Genomic DNA, 22,077 nt, shown 5'->3' with positions numbered 1-22,077 from the left:
AAAACGATAGAACGATTTAAATTTCATATAACAGTAGTGTACCGGGTGCGCCATCTAGGTCAATAGGACAAAAGCCGGTAGCAAAACATTGCTCCTCATACCAGAGCAGAGTTGAAAATTAGACAAATAGGTGTTTTTCGATTTGTGTGTAAACTTTCTATTGAGCGCAAAAAACCGCGAAAGATTTTTTAACTAAGGTACGTTCATATTAAAGTATAATGTTTGCTTGCTTTACTGTAAAAAGTATACTTTCGAGGTTTTTTTTTAATTTGTTTTTTCTATTTTTACGAAAAAAGTACAAAACGAGGAGCGACTTTGTGACAAAAAAATGTCACAAAGTAGCCCCACAAGAGCAAAAAAAATGTTTTCTTTTAGATACAATGCTAAGCGCGTACAAAAAAAAATTGGCTGCCGCAGCTACAAAAACTATGCAGAAGAAACGTTGGCTGAAGCATTTAATGATATAACAAATAAACGAATATCATTACGCGGCGCTGCGGAAAAATATGGTATACATCGAAATACTTTATGGCTGAAAAAGAACGGCACATAAACAGGCCTGGACAACAAAAAGTATTTACCGACCAAGAAGAAGATGTCTTTGCCGCCCATATTATCACTGTGTCAACTTTTGGTTTTCCCGTAAGCACATTTGATCTAAGATGTATAGTTAAATCGTATATAGAACGTCAAGGCAAAAAAGCTAAGCCTTTTAAAAACAATATGCCAGGACCTGATTGGGTCTAGTCCTTTTTGAAGCGACAACCGTAGCTTTCACAGAGAATCTATTGATTTGAGCACATGTCAATCTTTGAATCATGTCTCTATCTCTAATAGCAATGAAATGGTGAAGTTTTTAGAAAATCACCGGAAACAAAAAAAAAATGGAAAAAAAAGCGAAATTTTGATTTTTTTCAAAAACCATTGATTTCTCAAATTTTTTTATTAATACATAAAAGTTGCTTTATTAAAAGTGACATATGCCAGTCTTTAAATCACGCCTCTATATCTAAAAGCAAAGAAATTATCAAATTTTTTGAAAATCACTTGAAACATAAAAATGGCAGGGAAGTGAAATTTTGATTTTTCTCAAAAACTAAAGACTTCTCATTTTTTTTATTGATGTATAAAAGTTTCTCTATTGATTTTGGCATATGTAAGTCTTTAAATCATATCTCTATCTCTAATAGCAACGAAATGGTGCAGTTTTTAGAAAACCACTAAAAACAAAAATTGCTGAGAAGCGAAATTTTGAGTTTCTTCAAAAACTATTCACTTCATAGATTTTTTTATTGATGCATAAAAGATGCTCTATTGATCCTGGCACATGTCAATCTTTGAATCATGTCTCTATCTTTAATACCAATAAAATGGTGAAGTTTTTAGAAAATCACCGGAAACATAAAAATGGCAAAAAAACTGAAAATTTTATTTTTCTCGAAAACTATTCACCTAATAGATTTTTTATAAATGCATGAAAGATGCTCTATTGATTTTGGCATATGTCAGTCTTTGAATCATGTCTGTATCTCTAATACCAAAGAAGTGGTGAAGTTTTTAGAAAATCTCCTGAAACATAAAAATTGCAGAGAAGTGAATTGCAGAGAACAGAATTTTGATTTTTCTCAAGAACTATTAATTTCTCATATTTTTTATTGTTCCATAATAAATACTCTATTAATTATGGCACATGTCAGACTTTAAATCATGTCTCTATCTCTAACAACAAAGAAATTATAAAGTTTTTCGAAAACTACTTGAAAGATAAAAAAGTAAAAGAGTGAAAATTATATTTTTCTCAAAAACTATTCATTCCTCAGATTTTTTATTGATCCATAATAAATACTCTATTAATTGGGGCACATGTCAGTCTTTAAATCATGCCTCTATCTCTAATATCATAGAAATTATGAGGTTTTTTGAAAATCACTTGAAACATAAAAATGGCAGAAAAGTGCAATTTTGATTTCTCTGAAAAACTATTGACTTCCTAGATTTTTTTATTGGTGCATAAAAATGGCTCCATTATTTACGGCATATGCCAGTCTTTGAATCATGCCTCTATCTTTAACAGCAATGAAATGGTGAAGTTTTGCATAACACACATTCAACTGAATGTTGGTGAAGTTGCAGCAACGGTATTCTGTGACTTTTCCAAGGCATTTGACTGCGTGAGTCACAGAGTGCTGCTGATGAAACTAGAGCTTTATGGTTTCAGAGGAACTGCCCTTGAGTGGTTTCGTTCCTACTTATCAAATCGTGTCCAGGCTGTCAAATTTAATGGTGGTATCTCTAAGGAACTTAATATAAATGTGGGTGTTCCGCAAGGATCAGTACTTGGTCCTTACTTTTTCTCATTTATGTGAACAATCTGCCACAACTGCAGGTAACTGGCAAATTTACATTGTTTGCCGATGATACCACCATCCTCTGGCACGACTTTGATGTTTCTCAAATGGAGGCCAATATATGTGCAGATTTGTTAAAAATAAAAGACTTGAGTGATGCAAATTTTTTGACATTTAATGTTTCCAAAACAAATATCCTTAATTTTAAATGTAATACAAATGATATATGTTTGAATAATGAAGCCATCACCATGCCACCGTTCAGTAAGTTTTTGGGTCTTTCCATAGACAAGTTCCTTAAATTTGAAGACTATATTGTGAATGTATGTAGAAAAGTTTCATCAGGCTGCTAGGCCCTAAGGGTTACTGCCACCAGTCTTAATTTCTCCATGGCCAGATCTGCATACTTCGCGATTATCGAGTCGCACCTTCGATATGGAGTTTGCTTTTGGGGTTCATGTTCAAATTCACTTTTTAGTTCAGTGTTTGTACTCCAGAAAAGGGCCATTAGATATCTATGTGGGGCCAAGCCTCTTGACTCATGTTGCCCGCTTTTTGTAAGTCATAATATTTTAACCCTGTGTTGTATTTTTATTTTGGAAACAGTTTACTTAGTTTTTAGAAAATATAAACAGGAACTCCACTTAGGAAGCCACTATAATACGCGACAAAATTATTTGTTGGGGCTACCCATTCCTCATTTTGAACTTGTCCGTAGCTCTATCATATATGGAGGTAGAAAGCTGTTTAATAAACGTCCACTAGAAATAAGACAACTTAAGACTGGAAAAAGCCTACGTACAAGGACGAAAATATTTCTTGCTAGTAAAGCGTACTATAGTTTGGGTAAATTTTTTAATGATTAGCATTTAAGTATTTTTCAAAGTTTTATATAATTTCATTTTATTTTAAATTAGTTTCTCGTTTTTATTCCTTTAATGTACAGTCTATTGGTTTTGTCTACAACTTCTATGTTTATATTGACAATAAAGCATTTTTGAGTTTGAGTTTGAGTTTAAGAAAATCATCGGAAACATAAAAATGGCAGAAAAGTGCAATTTTGATTTTTCTGAAAAACTATTTACTTTACAGATTTTCTTATTGATACATAAAAGTTACTGTATCAATTGTGGCACACGTCAGTTTTTAAATCATGTCTCTATCTTTGAATGCAAAGAAATTATGAAGTTTTTTGAAAATTACTTGAAACATAAAAATGGTAGGAAAGTGAAATTTTGATTTTTCTCAAAAACTATTGATTTCTCAGATTTTTTTATTGATGCATAAAAGCTGCTCTACTGATTGTGTCAGTCACATGTCAGTTTTTTAATCACATCTCTATCTCTAACAGGAAGGAAATTATGAGGATTTTTAAAAACCATAAAAAAGTGAAATGTTGATTTTTCTTAAAAACTCTGTTTTTCCAGAATTAATAATACATAAAAGTCTTTAAACTATTCATATTATAGTATTATCTAAATAAACTTTTTAAAGCAGTTTCTTTTTTGAATAAAAAAAATCAGTTTCTTTAAAACTTGCCCTATTCTCCATCTTGGAATGGTGCTTTTCTATAAAAGTGGATTCACATAAATACACACCATTTGGTCATCCAAAAGACCTAAATTTTGATAAAATAATGCATTTTCAAACTCTTTTAGCGCAATGGTAATAGACTATACAAAGAGACTTATAAATATTAATATAATTATTATTTTTTTCACTATAAGTACCTTGTTTGACTGCCCTGACTATCTTGACTGTCCTGACTGTCCTCATCGGCGGCACTCTGGCTAGTCACATCCTCCATCTCCACATCCTTCACTCCCTCCTCCGAATTTACACCTGCTACCGTTTTATTTACAACTAAATGTTCACTATTTACATCTTGGTCGTCCGCCATTTCCACATCCCCACTCTCCGACTCTAATTCTTTGGTTACGTCGCCGTTAACTATGATTCCTGAAAATATTCAATTGGGTTTATTGATGTTTTCTGGGTGAAAGGTGTGTAAGTATAACAGTCCATACCTTCTTCGTTTGAATGGATTTCGTCTACCTCGCCCATTTGTGCTACTTCTGCCATAGCCGACTTTTAACAGACCTGAAAGAACGAGAATTTAATGAAATGTTAATAAGTAACCGAGGTATATAGGGCGATAGTTCATCAAAAGATCCTTTATTTTTACACGTTGGTATAACGTTTGATTGTTTATTTATTTATTTATTTATTTATTTATTTATTACAAGTTCAGGTTGCGAACAGTACACAAGTACCAAAAAAGCATCCACTGTGTATATATAACAAACTTATGATAGGTTTACCAAATATTGTCTTAAATTTACATGTTACGTGTGTAGATACAATCAAAAAGAAAAGGGAAATTTAGATGAATACACTAATGAGATTAGATAGAGCGTAAATAATTACAAGTTCTGAATTAAATAAACAAAAATAAAATTATTCTATCTTTTTTAAAAAATAGGTTTTTAATTGGCGTTTGTAGGATCCTATCGGCGTTCTAAAAATATCCGAATTCAGAAAATTGTTGTAAAAATTAAAAACATTTTGAATTCTAGAAAGTGGAGAGTTCTGTCCTACGTTGGTTCGATAAAAATCAGCTGCAAACAAGTCTCGGTTTCTTGCATTTTGCCTTGGTATCCGTATATTAATGTGAGATAGAAGATAATGTAAATCGACGTGACAATTTACTATTTTATAAAGCGTAAAAAGATCTGTGATATTTCTTCTGTATTCAAGAGTTAAAAATTTAAATTTGGCTCGTATAATGGTATAATTATGGTTATTTATTGGCATATTGGTCTTAAATCCTAGATATTTTAGAAACCTATTTTGTACCCGCTCTAGGCGCGTAATGTCTACATTGTACTTCGGATTCCATATTACTGAGGCAAAAGAAAGTTTACTGAGGACAAAAGCATTATATAAAGAGATAATTGAATTTGGGTTTTTAAAATCCGTTGAATTTCTTTTTATGAAACCAGCCATCTTATTGGACTCGCATATCACTCGCTCAATATGAGATTTAAAAGTCCATTTTTCATCCAGGATTACTCCCAGATCTCTAATCTCTACAACTCGTTTCAGATTACTGCTGTTTATAGAGTAAGGCGATATTATTTTGGTAATATTTTTAGTAAAAGAAATACAAAAGCACTTTGCAGAATTTAGAAAGAGACGATTTTTCTGACAGTATTGTTCAAGGCGCAAAAGGTCTTGTTGGATTTTAAGGCAGTCATCCATGGTCTCGATTTTTAAGTAGATTTTCAAATCATCTGCAAAAAGTAATATTTTACAGTGTTTAAAACATTTTTTTATTGAATTTATATATATTATAAAAAACAACGGACCCAGGTGACTGCCTTGCGGTACACCTGATGTTATGTCAAACCACTCGGATTTATGGCCATCAATAGTTACTCTACTTTTTCTACCTGTATTATAGGAACAGGATAATCTAATTATAGCAGGATCAACATCGACTTCTTCAAGCCTTTGTATTAATATTTCAGGATCAATTTTGTCGAATGCTTTACTGAAGTCGGTATATATCACATCCACTTGACCTTTGTTATCTATTGTTTTAGTGACAAATTCTGAAAAGCATAGTAGATTTGTTTCAAGAGATCTTTTAGGGTAAAAACCATGCTGTTCTTGAATAATTTTATGTTTTACACTCGGAAAAATTGTGTCGTACATAATTTTTTCCAGGATTTTGCCAAAAATGCATAACTTGCTAATGGGCCGATAGTTTGTCACGTCCTCCCTATCACCATTTTTAAAAATTGGTGAAATTTCACTTAATTTCCATTTTTGAGGAAAAACTCCTGATCTTAACGACTTATTGAATATAATGCCTAGTGGCTTGACCAAGCTATTTGCGCAGTTCCTTACCAAGATAGGTGGAATATTATCTGGCCCAGGACTTTTATTTACATCTAAATTTTTACATATCTCAAGGATTTTATTTTCTGAAATTTCGTATATTTTAATATTACTTTTATTAAAAACAACTGGATTTGATGTATTATAAACACTCTTAAAAGATTGAGCAAACAAATTGCTTACATCCCTGCCACCTTTTGCAGAAATATTACCTAATTTTACGGCGTGTGGAATAGACACATTGTTTTTTCTCTTATTGCCAACAAAACCCCAAAATTTCTTTGTATTTTCCAAAATGTTGGATTCTATGCTATTTATATACTCCTTATAGTCATTTTTTATCATTTGTTTAGATAGGGTTCTAAGCTCACAAAATCGATCGTATGAAGCTCGATCACTGTATATTTTATATTTTTTATGGAGTTTGTTTTTTTCTTTTATTACTGCGATTGTTTCGAAACGAAAATAGATAGGAAAGTTGCCTTTAACTCTACGCACCGGAACTAATTTTTTTATAATTAGTTCTATTTTATGATAAAACTGGTCCACCAAGACATCTACGTGAGCGCCCGTTAAACATTGACTCCAATTGATTTCTGATAAGGATTGATTTATGTTATCGAAATTAGCTTTTTTAAAGTTATATATTTTATTATTTGAGGCTCGGAGAGGTCTCATGCAAGAAACTGACCAAGCAAATTCAATTGCTTTATGGTTAGCATTTTCTTTAACTAAACAGCTAAGAGATTGTTGTAGATTATTTACTAAGCCTCTATTACAAAGAACTAAATCTAGTATTTTACTTTTATAATTTTTCAAAAAATTATATTGTTTAAATTCAAGATAAGAAAACATGTCAAGAACTTCCGAAAACTTGTTCCCAGATTGGACTGACTCAAAGAACGATTCATTAATAATTGTACGCCAACTTACCGTTGACATGTTAAAATCTCCAACGATCAGGACAGAACTACTCTGCAATACATTTTCAAACCTAACCAAACCGCTTATAAAAGTTGTCATTGAATAATCACATCCAGGTGGAATATAGACACAACACACTAATACGTTCTCTCCAGTGTTGGATTTGATTGAGACCCAAATATCTTCACACTCCAGCTCTAGATCATATCGTCGGTTGGACTCCAGTGTTGATTTAACCGCCACTAGGCATCCTCCTCCATCCTTCTTCTTTGAGCTTGTTGTCTCTCGATCCCGGCGATATACCAAGTAACTGTCGCTAAAAAGCTCGCTTGATAAGATATTATTGTTTAGCCAGGTTTCGGTTAGGCAGATGACGTCATAATCGTTAAGGAGTAGATTTTGGGAGAAATCATTAGTTTTTGTACGGAGACCCTGTGTGTTTTGGTAGTATATATGTAGATTTTCAGCCATTATACTGAGCTAATTTTCTCATGGCATGATTAAATTTGGTGGCAAGTTACAGCTTTTCCAATACATCACAATCACTGATATGAATAATGCGCGAAGAATCATCTTTTCGAACAAATATCCTTCCATTCCTAGACCAGCAGTATTTATAGTTCTTGTTTTTAGCAGCAGATCTGGCTTCTTTAAAAATAATTTTATTTTTCATGGTAAGATGCTCATTAATATATATGCTGTCAGATATTCCTGGTATTGACATTTTTGGAGAACCATTTTCCTTTTCTAGCCGTTTTGCTTTTGCGGCTGCAAGAAATTTTTCTTTATCTCGGCGAGAAACAAACCGGACTATTATGTTTTTAGTTTTGTTTTTTGAATTCTTATTTAGTTGGACTCTTGTAACGTACTCAGTTATCTCGTTTTTAATTTCACATTTTACATACTGACCTATACTCTGAACAATGTTATTTAAATTTTCGTTTTCCCTTTCAGGTATACCTTGTATTTCAACATTGTTTAACCTTGATGTTTGGTCTAGTTCATCTAACTTGGTTTCCAGTGCAAGCACCTGTTGCTTAAGCGTGAGGTTTTCTTTTATTAGTTTGTCGGTATTACGCATCCACTCGTTCATTCTGTTCAGTTTTTCTTCAAAATCGGACACTTTATCTGAACAAAATGTAACGGAGTTGTATAGGCCGACCTGCTGTTCTCTTATTCCACGTAACTCAGATTTTAGGTCATCGATGGCAACCAGTAAGTCCTCATTTGTAGTTGTTGTGTGTAACAGTTGCATCCCAGTAGGATTACGGTGGGCATCGACTGAAATATTGTTTAATTGATTATTCGCCTGGACTAAACCACTCGTAGACTGCAGAGTTTCACCGATGGACTGGCGAGATAGGCGCGCGCTACGCACTGTAGTCCAGTCGGCACCGCTTTTACGTCGACAATCGGTACATTTCCACGCTACTCCGTCGGCGCGTAGTCCATCCAACTGCGAACCACTGATACCGAGACAATCACCGTGATAAAAACGCTCACAAAAACCGGTACACTGAATTCCTGGTTTTTTGCGATTTACTTTATTGTCGCAAATTTTACACGGCTTGTTTGACATTGTTTAATCTAATAGTGTTATTTACCTAACACTATTAGAGCAATAGTACTTAGTAGACAATATTCTAGATATTTTTATGCACAAGTTGATATAACTTTTATGATATAAGGTGAGGTAAAACCTATCAAAAACTTGGGTTGAACGTAAGCGCGATGTATATACGTGCGACTCGAAATGTACCGGCTTCACGTATATTGTTTAAGAACATAAGGGAAAACTAACTGTTATGAATGATGATTTTCACAATATTGACAATGACAATGACATCATGGCAATCTAATGCTTTTGTAAGTGAGTTGACCTTTAAGTCTGAAGTCATTATTATAGGTGTCTGTTCAGGAAGAGAAAGAGGAATGTCTGGAGTATGCAGGAAGTCATGAAAATGTCCATCAGTTAATGGTAGTTGAGATATAAACTCTTCAGCAATGTTGTTATTAACTTAATCCCAAAAAGAAAATATTAACAGCCTATACAAGTACAACAAAACATTGCAGGTAGATGTTGTCTACACCTTCTTTTAAGTAAGCTAGATGAAAAATTCAGATTTAATACTAATTTAGTTCAGTTGTTTAAGTGTTATTTACAACATAAGCAACAGAAAGTTTTTCTTAAACGATATAGGTAGCATAGCTAGCATAAGTTGTGGAACCTGCAAAATATGGTTTCACCCAAACTGTGTGGGTGTAGATGAGGCCGAGGTAGGCCGAATACAGAAAAGCGAAACATCTTGATTTTGTGGAAAATGTAAAGCCAAAAAGCAACCGAGTCAAATAAGCGAGCGCGTTAGGAGGAGTAGCGATCTAGACAGTCTCCTTCATCAGCCCATGACTGCTGGGCGTTTATCATCTGGTATTTTCACCCTGGGTGAGGACCGTCAAATTCTTACTGAGTTCAGGGAATTCCAAAATTATTTGACATTTTTGAATAGTTTGCTCGAGGAGGAGCGAGAAAAGAATTGTAAAATGGAGATGAATGGTATGGTAATCATGTTAGTCAAAAGTCTATTGCACTGTGAATAATTTTGCTAACATCACTTTTAATCTTGTTCATTGTAATCACATCCTAAACTATAATAACAGACTATTGGATCTAGTTTTATCTAACTTCACCTGTACTGTTTCTCATAGTGACGTGCCTTTTGTCTTGGAGGATTTGCATCACCCTGCACTGGAAATTGATTTTACTGTCTCAGGCCAACGTGTCCCTAATTTTCAGCTTAATAAAAACTTATCTCATTCTTTCAACTTTAGAAAGGCCAACTTCCATCTCCTTTATAACTCGATCTTTGAAGCTGACTGGTCTACTGTGTATTTATCCTCTAATGTTAATGATGCATGTGGAGCCCTATATGATATATTGAATAGCATATCTGCCGCACACATTCTTCTTAAGCAGCAACGTAAAAGAAGATTTCCAAATTATTATTCTCGAGAATTGATTAAGAACATTTATAGGAAAGAAAAGGCTTTCAAGGACTTTAAAATGTACAATTCTCCATTCTTTCAAAATAAATTCCATTCTCTTAGACGCTTTATCAAACTACAAATACGCAATGAATACACTGAAAAAATAGATACTTTATTTGAATTGAATATGAACTTCTATTAAGAACTTCGCGGTTTTGGATAGGTCCAAGTGAATATTCTCTTAAAAAAATGTCGGTATTTTCTTCACAAAGGAACTCAAGATTACCTTAGATGAGAGAAATAATACCTTTATATGAAAATATTCTCTTAAAAAATTGACTGGCAAATTCTTAAATTAAGACCAACGTACTAGTAGCAAGGCCTAAATTCCTGTTCTTCATTTATCTAAAGAACCGATACTTTTACGTCAAGATAAAAGATTCGTAAACTGATTTATATTGTCTCTTCACCCAAGAACTTTTTTTCTTGGGGTAAGAATAGTTCTTTTGGCCTAAAGCCAGGAGGTTCTTAAGCAGTCTGGTTAATTTTCTTGTATCAAGTTCATGTAGACTTGGGCGACGCACTTGTGATCTTACTTGAGTTAAATAAGGTTTTTGGTTAAAGAGCGTAATTATTTTAGCTCATGAGTATATTCCATTGAAAAAAGCTTATATTTTAAAATTCTTACACCCATCGATTTTGTTTTAGTTTAAAGTTCTCACATAAAATTTTGTATACAGGGTGCTCCGAAGATAGCTATTTCAGAATTAAATTATTTTTTGTTAATAAAACACCCTGTATGTGTTACATTTTTGGATTGCAAATTCCTAAAGATAATTTTGTGTAAAATCCAAAAAGATAGCAACATACAAAATGTTGAAAAAAATAAGGTGGTTCTAAAATACCTCTTCTTTGACCTCTCTGTATGAAAATGTCAATAGAAAAACTTTCTACAAAAAAAACAAAATGAGCAAGAGTTTCATTTAATTAATAATAAATTTATCCATTACCCCTAGAGAGCACAGCATATTAGATAATATATGTTAAATAAATTCATAAATAACATAATAAACATTAATATAATTCATAACATAAAAAACATTAAGTATTAATATTATACAGGGTTTATTACTGTTGATGGTAGATTAGACGTTTGCGAAGAACAAAAAATAGATTTTTTTTAGAAAAATTGGCAACATGGATTAAAGGTAGTGATCTAACAATTAAAAATATTCTTTTAGGCAATGCAACGTTGCCGATTTACTAAAAAGTACCATTAACTTTGTTATTTTAAATAATGGTTTACTATTTTATTTATTATTTTTATTTTTTTTTAATTATAAGATTCGATACATAATTTCAAGAAATTGATTGACGACAATCGAAAAACGACAGTTTTTCGACTTTGAAAGGTTGTAGAGTAAGTACTATTTACTATAATAATAAAATAATTTTCACATTTCTACCTTAACTTTTTAAGATCTATTATTTTGCAAAATACAACAAAATTATATTCTCTAGGCCTATTATTTTACAAAAACTTTAAACCTGTTACCTGTAATTTTTTTTTAAATTTGACTAAAAATGTATAGATTTTAATTACATCATAAAATAGATGTTAAATAAGATAGATGTTAAACAGTTAATAGAAATAGTTGATAGAAATGTTGTAAACATTTCATTCTATGGTGAATAGAATTAGCCATATAACTACTTAAAGTCGGAAAAGTGGCGTTTTTAAACTGTTTAGAATTAAAAAACCCTTTAACGAAAATAGGTATGTTATATTTTCATTGAAGAGTTTCTATACCTCATTTTTTTTTGCGATTTTGTTTAAAATCTTAAAATAAAGTAATAAATAGGGTGTTTTATTTGAAATAACAAAGCCGATGGTACTTTTTAGTGTAAGCAGCAACGCTGCACCGAAAAAAAAACATTTTTAATCGTTAGACTGCAAGCTATAACCCAATTTGCTAATTTTCAAAAAAAAATCTATTTTACAGTCTATATATACGAAAACGCCTAACCTACCATCGGCCGTGATACACCCTGTATGCATATATCCAAATCATTATAAAGCAACACCATTTAAAGGTTTTAAAATAAGTAAATTAGAATATAATTCTAAATAAATACAAAACAAGTAATAAATTCTTATCTACAAAACAAACTCTAAATTCGTATAATAGGATCTCCTATATATCGGGAATTGAATTATTGATTGATTGATGAATTTAACCGAAATTATAGAAAAACTGTGGATACCAAAATGTTTAGAAATTTTCCTACGCATTATTTTGCTAATATCGCTCAATCGAATCTCCCGTGGGACTTCCTATTTAAAATTAACATAACATAATATATTCTAAGAAAGATCAGTCATGATTTTAGGTACATCAGATTGTTAAGTAAGTACATTCAGGTACATTCATTTTTATTATAATTTTTTGTTCCTTTTGGAAAATTATAGCGTATTTATTTAATAGAGGATTTATTTTAATACCTTTTAGATGCCGTTTTAAGACGCTACAGTACCTACTAAAAAAAATAACATAATATTATTATGTTAATAAATATTATTTTGTATTCTAAGGGAGATCAGTCATAATTTTAAGTACATCATATTTTTAAGCAAACATATTCAGGTACATACATTAATTTTTATTATAATTTTTTGTTCTTTTCTGAAAATTATAGAGTTCTTAATTAATAGAGGATTTATTCTAATATACCTATTAAATATACATTTTAGGTCGCTGCAGTACCTACTTAAAAAAAACATATTTTCTGTGTAATAAAAAAAAGCCAGCCATACCTCTTACTTAATCGTGGAAATAAAAATGCCACCGTTCCCAATACTATGAGTATTATAAATATTTTTATCTTGAAAGGAGTCTAAGTGTTTGAGAAAAAGGTGGTCCCCTATAATTTTACTAACCTCCCAAGCTTGTACATGATGAGAAAACCCCACAGTATTTAGTTTTTCTAGTATAAAAAATATTTGCTTATTTTCAGTTAATATTATATTTTTAATTTGAGCAAAGTCACATTCAGCACACATTATTCAATTTCAAAATAACAATTTCAAATTCACAATATTCACATACTACCCACTAATACTAAACTAAACTAATGGCTGATGGCGACACCGGCCGGCGGAGGATCAGGTGGATGCACCCCACGCGCTAATGATGGATCTCATTGGTCCGCTGAGAATTAAGTTTGTTGAGAAACAAAGGTTACTTCAAGACCCGAGGACTTCAAAATTTTCGGCTGATTTTTTATGCAAGAACGCAGATCTTGTATTTAGTTTTAATGCTCTTCTCTGGAAATACTTATATTTGGAGGCTATTCTTAAGAAACTCGATCTTTCACCAAGGTTTAAATAGATGAAGAGAATGGTCGACTAATGACAAGATCAACGATTTTCTTTTTGCAAGCTCAATGATGCTAGTTCAAGTAAATTACACTGGTTAGAAAAGAATATCTATTAAGTTCAACAAAGTTCTTGGTTGAAGGGGCCCACTTTTTTCTGTGTATAAGTTGTATATATCAAACACCAAAAGAAGAATTTCTTTTGACCCATCTAGCTTTTGGAATTTTATTGGTTCTAAGAAGGCTGGCACCAAGATTCCTGGTATGATGAGGCTACCCGATGACGTGGTAATTAAAGACCCACAAGACATAGTTCATGCTTTTGCACTGTTCTTTGGTGAAACATTAATACAATCAAATTTCATTAACCATTCGTCGACGTCTGATAATGTGCCCCACTTTGACATTTCCAACGTTGATGCTTCCCAGATTATTTTGGCCAGTAAAAAACTCAAAAATAAGTTAACATCTGGTGTAGACGGTGTACGTAGCTTCTTGGTTAAAGATTGCATTGGTGTCCTGGCTGATCCGCTGACCTACATATTCAACTTAATACTGTCAACAGAACAGATTCCTGAAATAAGACTGCTAAAATAATACCTATTTTAAAAGCTGGGGACTCGTTGAACTTCAGGCCAATCTCATTACTCTGTAACTTCTCAAAAATTTTCGAAATTATCCTGAATCGGTCGCTATTTAGTCAAGCAAAAGAACTCATCTCTGTAGACCAGCATGGTTTTTTTAGCGGGCGATCTTGTGTTATTAACATATCCTGTCTGTCTAGCCACATCTGTGAATCACTTGATGTTAATACTCAAGTCGATGTTATTTATACCGACTTCCAAAAAGCCTTTGATTGGATAGATCACTATATTTTGCTGCATAAATTAACTCAGTATGGTTTTTCAGGGAGATTATTTAATTTATTTCAGTCCTACTTGATTGGTAGATCTCAAAATAATAATAATAATAATAATAATAATAATAATAAATGTCTTTTATTATTCAAATTCATTACAAACTTGATACAAAAAAAAAAAAAAAACAAAGTACCTGAACCTGGCGCAGTCTAGCTTTATATAGCTACTCGACTGAACCAGATCAGGGTGTATTTGAAGTATATAAACCAACATTATAACAACATGTTATATGTAAAGAAATATTCCCAATTATAATATAACACAAAAAAAAGTTTTCTTCTTCTATAAAAAACAGCAAATTTGATACATATTAAACAGTAAGAGAATTGTTTTGAATATTCATAAGAACAATTTTATATTTCCTCCTAAATTTATCTGCACGAAGGTCAACAAATTCAGCAGGTATTTTATTGTAGCACTGAACAGCATTGTAAGAAAACGATCGCTGAAACATAGCACTCCTATGGATCGGCATGGTTAACTTATTTCTAGCTCTAACATTTACCCCGTGTACATTTGCTCTAAACAACAATCTATTCCTTATAGTTGCAGGTGCCTTTGGGCTGCTAATGATTTTTATCAAAAAAGTGGAAAAATTAAGAATTCTACGATTGTCCATTTTAAGCCAGTTAATTATTTTAAAATATTGCGAAATATGACCATACTTTCGTAAGCCATAAACCAATCTGATACACGCACGCATTTTGAATTTTTTGTATGCGCATTTTACAATCATTATCTAAGCAAAAACCATAAACACAATCACAGTAGTTAAAATTAGAGAGCACCATGGCCTCACATAGGCTGCGTTTAAGGCTTAGATTAAGAATATCTCTATTACTATATAAGAGTTTTAAAGCTGCAAACGATTTTTGAACAATTTTTTTAACATGCTCCATGAATCTCAACTTACTGTCCATCACAATGCCTAAATTTTTGGCAGTTTCAACAACCGAAAGCTTAGAGCCCTCCACATGAACATTTATTACACTTTTAATATTTGTAATTTTATTTGTATTTCCAAAAACCATAAAACAAGACTTTGAGGAATTTAATTTTAAATTATGTTTTTTAGATAATTGATTTATAATATTTAAGTCATTGTTTATACCAATCTCCGCTTCTTTAAGATTATCAGGTTTGAAAGTTGTATATATCTGTGTATCATCAGCAAACGCTTGCACCTTACAAACTTTTAAGGACTTAAGAATGTCTGCTGTATATACCAGGAAAAGCAGAGGTCCCAGGACAGAACCCTGGGCCACTCCAGACAAAATGTGAGCCTGATTAGAATAAGAATTATTTGTAAATATTGTCTGAAATCTATTATTCAAATAAGACTCAATTAACTGTATAGACTCCACTGAAAAGCCATAATATTTAAGCTTAGCTATTTATTGTATCGAACGTCTTAGAGAAATCTAAAAGCACCAGAACAGCAATCTGTTGCTTATCAATAGCGTCCATTATATCATCCAGTACGTTTAGTAGAGCTACAGAGGTACCAAAGTTCTCCCTAAAGCCACATTGCGTAGCCGGAATAATGTCATTATCAATAAAATAACAAACCATCTGATGGTAAAGTACCTTTTCAAATATTTTTGAAAATACTGGAAGTATACTTATAACGTGCAAGTCGTTATAATTTTCGGGGCTAGCAACTTTTGATAAGGGTTTACCAATCGAAATTTTCCATTGATCGGGGAAATAGTGAGCTTCTATACAACAATTTATTATGTGGCATATGCACTTATCAATAAAGGGGCTACAATACCTTCACATTTTTGGTGAAATCTGATCCACACCAGTCGCATTAGACTTAATACTTTATTTATTTATTTATTTAATATATCAACGGGCTTTGGCCCAATATTACAAAAAAATATAAGAATAATAATTGGATGATTAAACTAACCTACCCTAACATACAATTAAAGCTTAGATTATAAAGATTACCTATAACTTGGAACAATCAGTTCAGAGAAAAAAAAAAAAAAAAAAAAAACAATACTTATAGTTAACACAAAGGACAATTACCATCACAATTCACAACACCTTATAGTTCTAGTTTAAGACAGCATTATCAATTAATAAGATTTAATTTCTTAATGAACCCTGTGCGCCCCTCAAAGCAATCAATTACATCAGAATACTGATTAGCCAGCCTAACAGTCCTTGCAAGAAAAGAATTGTGACCATAATTTGTGCGGTGTGTTTGGCTGTAAAAAGAAGTAACTTGCCTTGTTGACCTAGGTGGAACATAAAGACCTATTTTATTAAGAAGTGCAGGACAAAAGCTTTGAGAGTGAAGGATGTTGTAAAATACTTTCAAATCTTTATGTCTACGATGAGTTTCAAGACTTCTCAAATTCAATGAGGCTTCCATTTGCTGGTAGTCAAACTCATCCTGATAATTTATAGGTACTCCATTTTGCTTAAAGGCAATATATCTTAAGAATTTATGTTGTACACTTTCAATCTTATGAATATGATTATTATAGTATGGAGACCAAACACAGGAACTGAATTCTAGTTGAGGACGCACAAGTGCACAATAGAGCAAACAAATAGATGAAATATTATAAAAGTCCCTTGAGCACCTCTTGATAAATCCAAGCATCTGCAGACTTGGTAACTGCCCCTGAAATGTGCGGAATATAACTTAAAGGGCTATCCAGTGTCACAGGATTTTAATACTATTTAAAATTCTACTTACATTTTCAACAGTTGCAAGATTAAGTGTGAAATGCAGGCTATTATCAAATACACCATTATTATAACACTGAATTTGTTCATCACAATTCGCAGAATTTTGAAAAAATTGAGAAAAAAAGATGTTAATTTGATTTGGATCAGACAGGTGTTCCGGAATATTGGTATTATTTTTATCTCTACAAATGTTAAACTTTTTTAATGATGCCCAAAGCTGACATTTATTTTTTTCTTTACACAACAGATTAAGCTTCTTTTTTTCTCTTCTAATTGTAGCCAGAGTATGATTTATCAGAAATTTATAATTCTCCCAATCTTGTATATCCCTTGTTGTGACCCCTGAGGCACCCCTAAAGTAACCAAAATAGGAAGTAAACCCCTTACATTAATGAATTGTATCCTTTTATGTAGGTAACTATTTAGCCAAGAAAGAAACCACTTAGGGAAACCATAGCATCTTAATTTAAAAATGAGCAATGAGTGGATGACTGTGTCAAAGGCCTTTGAGAAATCAGTATAGATGGAGTCGACCTGATGACCCAGATAGTCATGATATAATACAAGATTTGTAGAAGTAGATTTACCCTGCCTAAACCCATGTTGCTTGTTTATCAAGAGACCTCTACAATGCCAAGTAAGATATTTGTTCAGGATAAGCTCAAAAAGCTTAGGGATAGCAGATAACATAACAATGGGCCTGTAATTTTTTATATCATCCCTGTCGTCGTTTTCGAATACAGGAGTTATAAAGCTGTCACTCCATTTCTCAGGGAAAGTTTGTAATTTTAAAGACAAATTAAATAATGTACACAAAGGTCTAGACAAACTATATATAACATCTTTTTAGGAAATCTATATATAAAAATCTATATATAACATCTTTTTAGGTCCAACATTCTGTACCAGAGTCCTATTCACTTTATGTGTCAAAACTTTAACACTATTGCTGATTCTTGTGACATTCACCATGATGATTTGGCACTTATCTTGAATCACCTGCGTATGGTCGGTGAGGGAGGCTAGGTTATTTAGTTTTTGGTTATTTAGTTTTTAGCTTGAATACATTTATTTACTAATTTTTTTTTTTGGTCTTTTGATTTAAATTAATTCTTGATTCTTATCCTAATTTAGTGTTGATTTTTTATTATTTACTTTCTCAAGTTCACTACTTTTTTTTTTATTATATAGCAATTCTTTTATAGTTCTTTTATAGTTTAGTTGCTTGAATCTAATACAATTCATGCATTTGTACATTTATATATTTAATTGATTTTCCTGTAACTGGGTATATGTAACCTGTTGGAAATAAAGCTTATTATTATTAAATAGGTAGGAACATTTTCAGGACCATAACTCAGTTTGTCCTTAAGACCAAATATAGATTCAAAAACCTCAGATAATTTGCTACTGAAAAATTAAAGTTACTGAGATCAACCTCATCAGATTGATAAACACTAGAAAAATAGGTAGAAAATAAGTTTGCAATATCCTCCCCCGAATCTGCTGAAATATCATTTAAATGCATAGCATTTGGGATACCGTGACTTTTATTAAGGGAGATAATATGATTCCAAAATTGGGTGGTGTCAGATGTAAGATGTCGCAATGTAAGATCTATAGCATTGATCAGTATGAACTTTACATTGAGTACATAGGTTAGCAAACAGGATATAATCTTTAGCTAAGTTAGTACTTTTCAGTTTAGCATGAGTACTAATGAGCAGTCTTTTTTGATAGAACAAGATTCCTTAATTCTGGGGCTTAATATGCTCTATATTTAATCAGATCTGTCACATGTGTGATATAAAATTCTCTCCAGTTCATGTGATTGTCGATATCTTGGTGGATCATTACTCTTGGGATTAAGACCCATGTGTTTAAGTTATAGTTAGTAGGTATATTGCAGTTAATTTAATTTTGTTGAATATGTGATTATCTAGTTAAACTTTTATAATTGGGTTTTTATATCATATTTGTTTTAATTTTTTGGATAACTTTTGAGATTGTGACTTTACTTTTTGTCTTTTCTTTTCATTCTTTTAGGTTTGTTTTGTGTTTTTTTTTTTAACTATATTTTTCATTGTTTTGCAACTGTTTCCTGGTATTGGACAAGTTGCCTGTTAGAAATAAAGGCTTATTATTATTATTATTATGAATATTAAAACTCTACAAGTTGAAAAATCAAGTCCTTAAATCAGAACTAGAATATGTGAGAAACTATGTTTGGAGACAGGAAAGAGTGGCTATATAGAACAATATTGTTATTACCGGCTTGTGCAATAACCCAAAAAAAGATCTAAACCATGAAAGTTCTAACTTTGGTGGTCAATGATATAACTTCTATAAGAATGATCATGATCAAGAACAACACAAGGTAGGTACAATAATCCTTACAGAAATAAAAACAATATAAATATAGGTATGCTTTTCTTTAGCAGTAAAAATGGTGCATGATCATAACAGTATTTTAGATAATTACCTTAATAATTGTGATTGCTTATATTGTAATACACACTAGATGATCTCAATATTCTTTCAGTGATCCTATATGGATGACAATTTGGTACTTAAACATTTCTATAACAAAATAAATAAAATTTTTGAAATTTGTATGCTTTTAAGTTAAGTGTCACACCAAATATTATTACAAACATTAGAAAAATATGGTATCAGAGGCAAAATATTACAACTTTTACAGAGTTATCTATCAAACAGAATGCAATACACCAAGATAAAAAGTAACCTTAGCGATCCTGATATCATTAAAATTGGAATACCGCAGGGCACTGTACTAGGACCCCTACTTTTCAATGTTTATATAAATGCAGTGAATGATATAAAAACTCCTGGCAAAGTAATATCCTATGCAGATGATACAGGAATTATATTTATTGGAGACACATGGCAAGAGGCAAAAGTTTCAAAAGGTTTCAAGAAGGTCTATCATTAATCAAAAATTTTTTCGACACCTTTAAATTGTCACTAAATCCAAAAAAATCTAAATATATAGCATTTTCCATAAACAGTTTAAATAGACCAAACTTTCAAAATATTATTGTAAACAATATTAATGAACCAATTGCACAGGTAAACTCTATAAAATATTTGGGAGTCCATATAGACAAACATCTAAAATGGGATATACACATTGATTATTTAACAAAAAAGATAAAGGCACTCTTACATAAATTTTATTTACTAAGGGAAATTTTGTGCAGAAAACTGATTGTGTTGATCTATAAAGCTCTCGTGGAACCCCTATTAAGGTATGGGATATTGATTTGGGGTGGGGCATATGAAAACAGTCTAAAAAATCTTAAAACAATACAAAACTCAATAGTAAAGATAATGTTAAAGAGACCTAGGTTGTTTTCAACAAAGCAATTATATAATTCTGAAATACAAGATTTTAAAACTCTTTTTATAACAACCTGTTGCTCTTATGTTCATAAATTCTATGGTAAACAAAGTATAATAAACCATAGACACCAAACCCGAGCTAATAAACACCAGCAAATTGTACTACCTTATATGATTCGAGATTTTGGTCAACATTCGGCAGTATTTTTAGCTCCAAAATTTTATAACCTTCTCCCAGAAAATGTCAAACAACAGAAATAAAATAACAAAAAGTTTAATGAGCATGCCCTAAGTTATATATTAGGAAACAAAAGAAAATTTTGTTGATTGATCATATGTGCTTGTATCAATATTCTGCTTTTCACCAAACTTTTTATTTTCTTACTCGATAGCAATCACAACATAAATACATAAGGGAAAAAGAAAAAAATCTCAGTATGGACATTTATTCAATTATTTATTTTGTTTCAAATATTATAGGTTTTAGGTACCAAAGACTAGAAAATTCTGTAAAATACTACATAATACCTTTGTAGTTAAAATGTATATGTGTATATAGTATATGAATCTTTTTTTTTTTCTCTTTTTCTCATTTTTATTGTCTGGTTTTGATTTTTGTTATGTAGTTTTGGGTAAACTTATTTAAAATGTTAAATATTGTGAACTAATTTATATAACGGCTTAGAATTTTTAAATTGTTTCTACCATAGTTAGAAACAATTTAAAAATTCTAATTGTTATGATGTTATTGATGTTGTTGTTATGATTCTTAAATTGTTTCTACCATTCAATTTTTACTCGAAACCGAGTTCGTAAACGCGTGTTTGTTTTTGCTCCTGATGAAGACCAAAATATTTAGTGTTTTTGTGCACGGAGAATTGTAATTTTTGGTACAGTTGAGTGTTGTGTACTATTCTATAGAACTTTGAAAAAATTAAATCACTAAATCTAATATAACTGATTTAAAACGACATAAATGTCTAAACAATAGCAGAGACAATAGGTAAAATTCCGAAATTCCATACTATCGACGCCGGCAAGTGAGTTTTTTTTTTCTGTATGTTTGTTTTTATTGTGAGGAATGTCACAGTGAAATAAATAAATACTCCGGTATGGCAGAAGCCGAGGATAACCTTATGGAGGAAAATTGCATAAAATGCAAACAGAAATGTTCAGAAGAATATTATAAATGTGATTCGTGTTTAAATCGAATCCATAAAAAATGCGTAAATATTACACCATCGGAAGTAAAATGCATGCCCCTCCAAAAAAGAGTTTTACTACTAATATGTGATGATTGTAGGGTATTTATTGCCAGAATGCCTTTTATGATTAAAACAATAGAGGAAATGAGAAAAGACATAGAAACAATAAAATCGCAAATAGAATCACCCAAAGCAGAATCATATGCAACAATTTTACAACACAAGCCCATAGTTAAAAGCAGCAGTAGAGCAGGTTTACCTGCAATTGTTATGAAGCCCAAAAAAAACCAAAGTTCGGAACAAAGCCGGAAGGACATTCAAACTTTAATAGACCCTTCAAAGTTA

General features: G+C 31.6%; 1 protein-coding gene across 3 annotated transcripts in view; it reads right to left on the bottom strand.

Annotated features, from left to right (window-relative positions):
* LOC126747325 (MOG interacting and ectopic P-granules protein 1) overlaps window positions 1–22,077 on the bottom strand; it is a 153,822-nt gene that overhangs the window by 124,071 nt on the left and 7,674 nt on the right. For all 3 annotated transcript variants that reach the window (XM_050455872.1, XM_050455871.1, XM_050455873.1), the window contains exons 2-3: window positions 4,376–4,448; window positions 4,079–4,307 (exon numbers count right to left, since the gene is read on the bottom strand). In XM_050455872.1, the coding sequence (XP_050311829.1) occupies window positions 4,079–4,307; window positions 4,376–4,430 (284 nt within the window). In that variant the 5' untranslated portion in view covers window positions 4,431–4,448. The remainder of the gene's footprint in view (window positions 1–4,078; window positions 4,308–4,375; window positions 4,449–22,077) is intronic.

This window comes from Anthonomus grandis, chromosome 19 (genome assembly GCF_022605725.1).
Source record: "Anthonomus grandis grandis chromosome 19, icAntGran1.3, whole genome shotgun sequence".
NCBI classification, from domain to species: domain Eukaryota; kingdom Metazoa; phylum Arthropoda; class Insecta; order Coleoptera; family Curculionidae; genus Anthonomus; species Anthonomus grandis.
The sequence above is the reverse complement of the archived record's forward strand: the minus strand, read 5'-3'. Positions and strand labels throughout refer to the sequence as shown.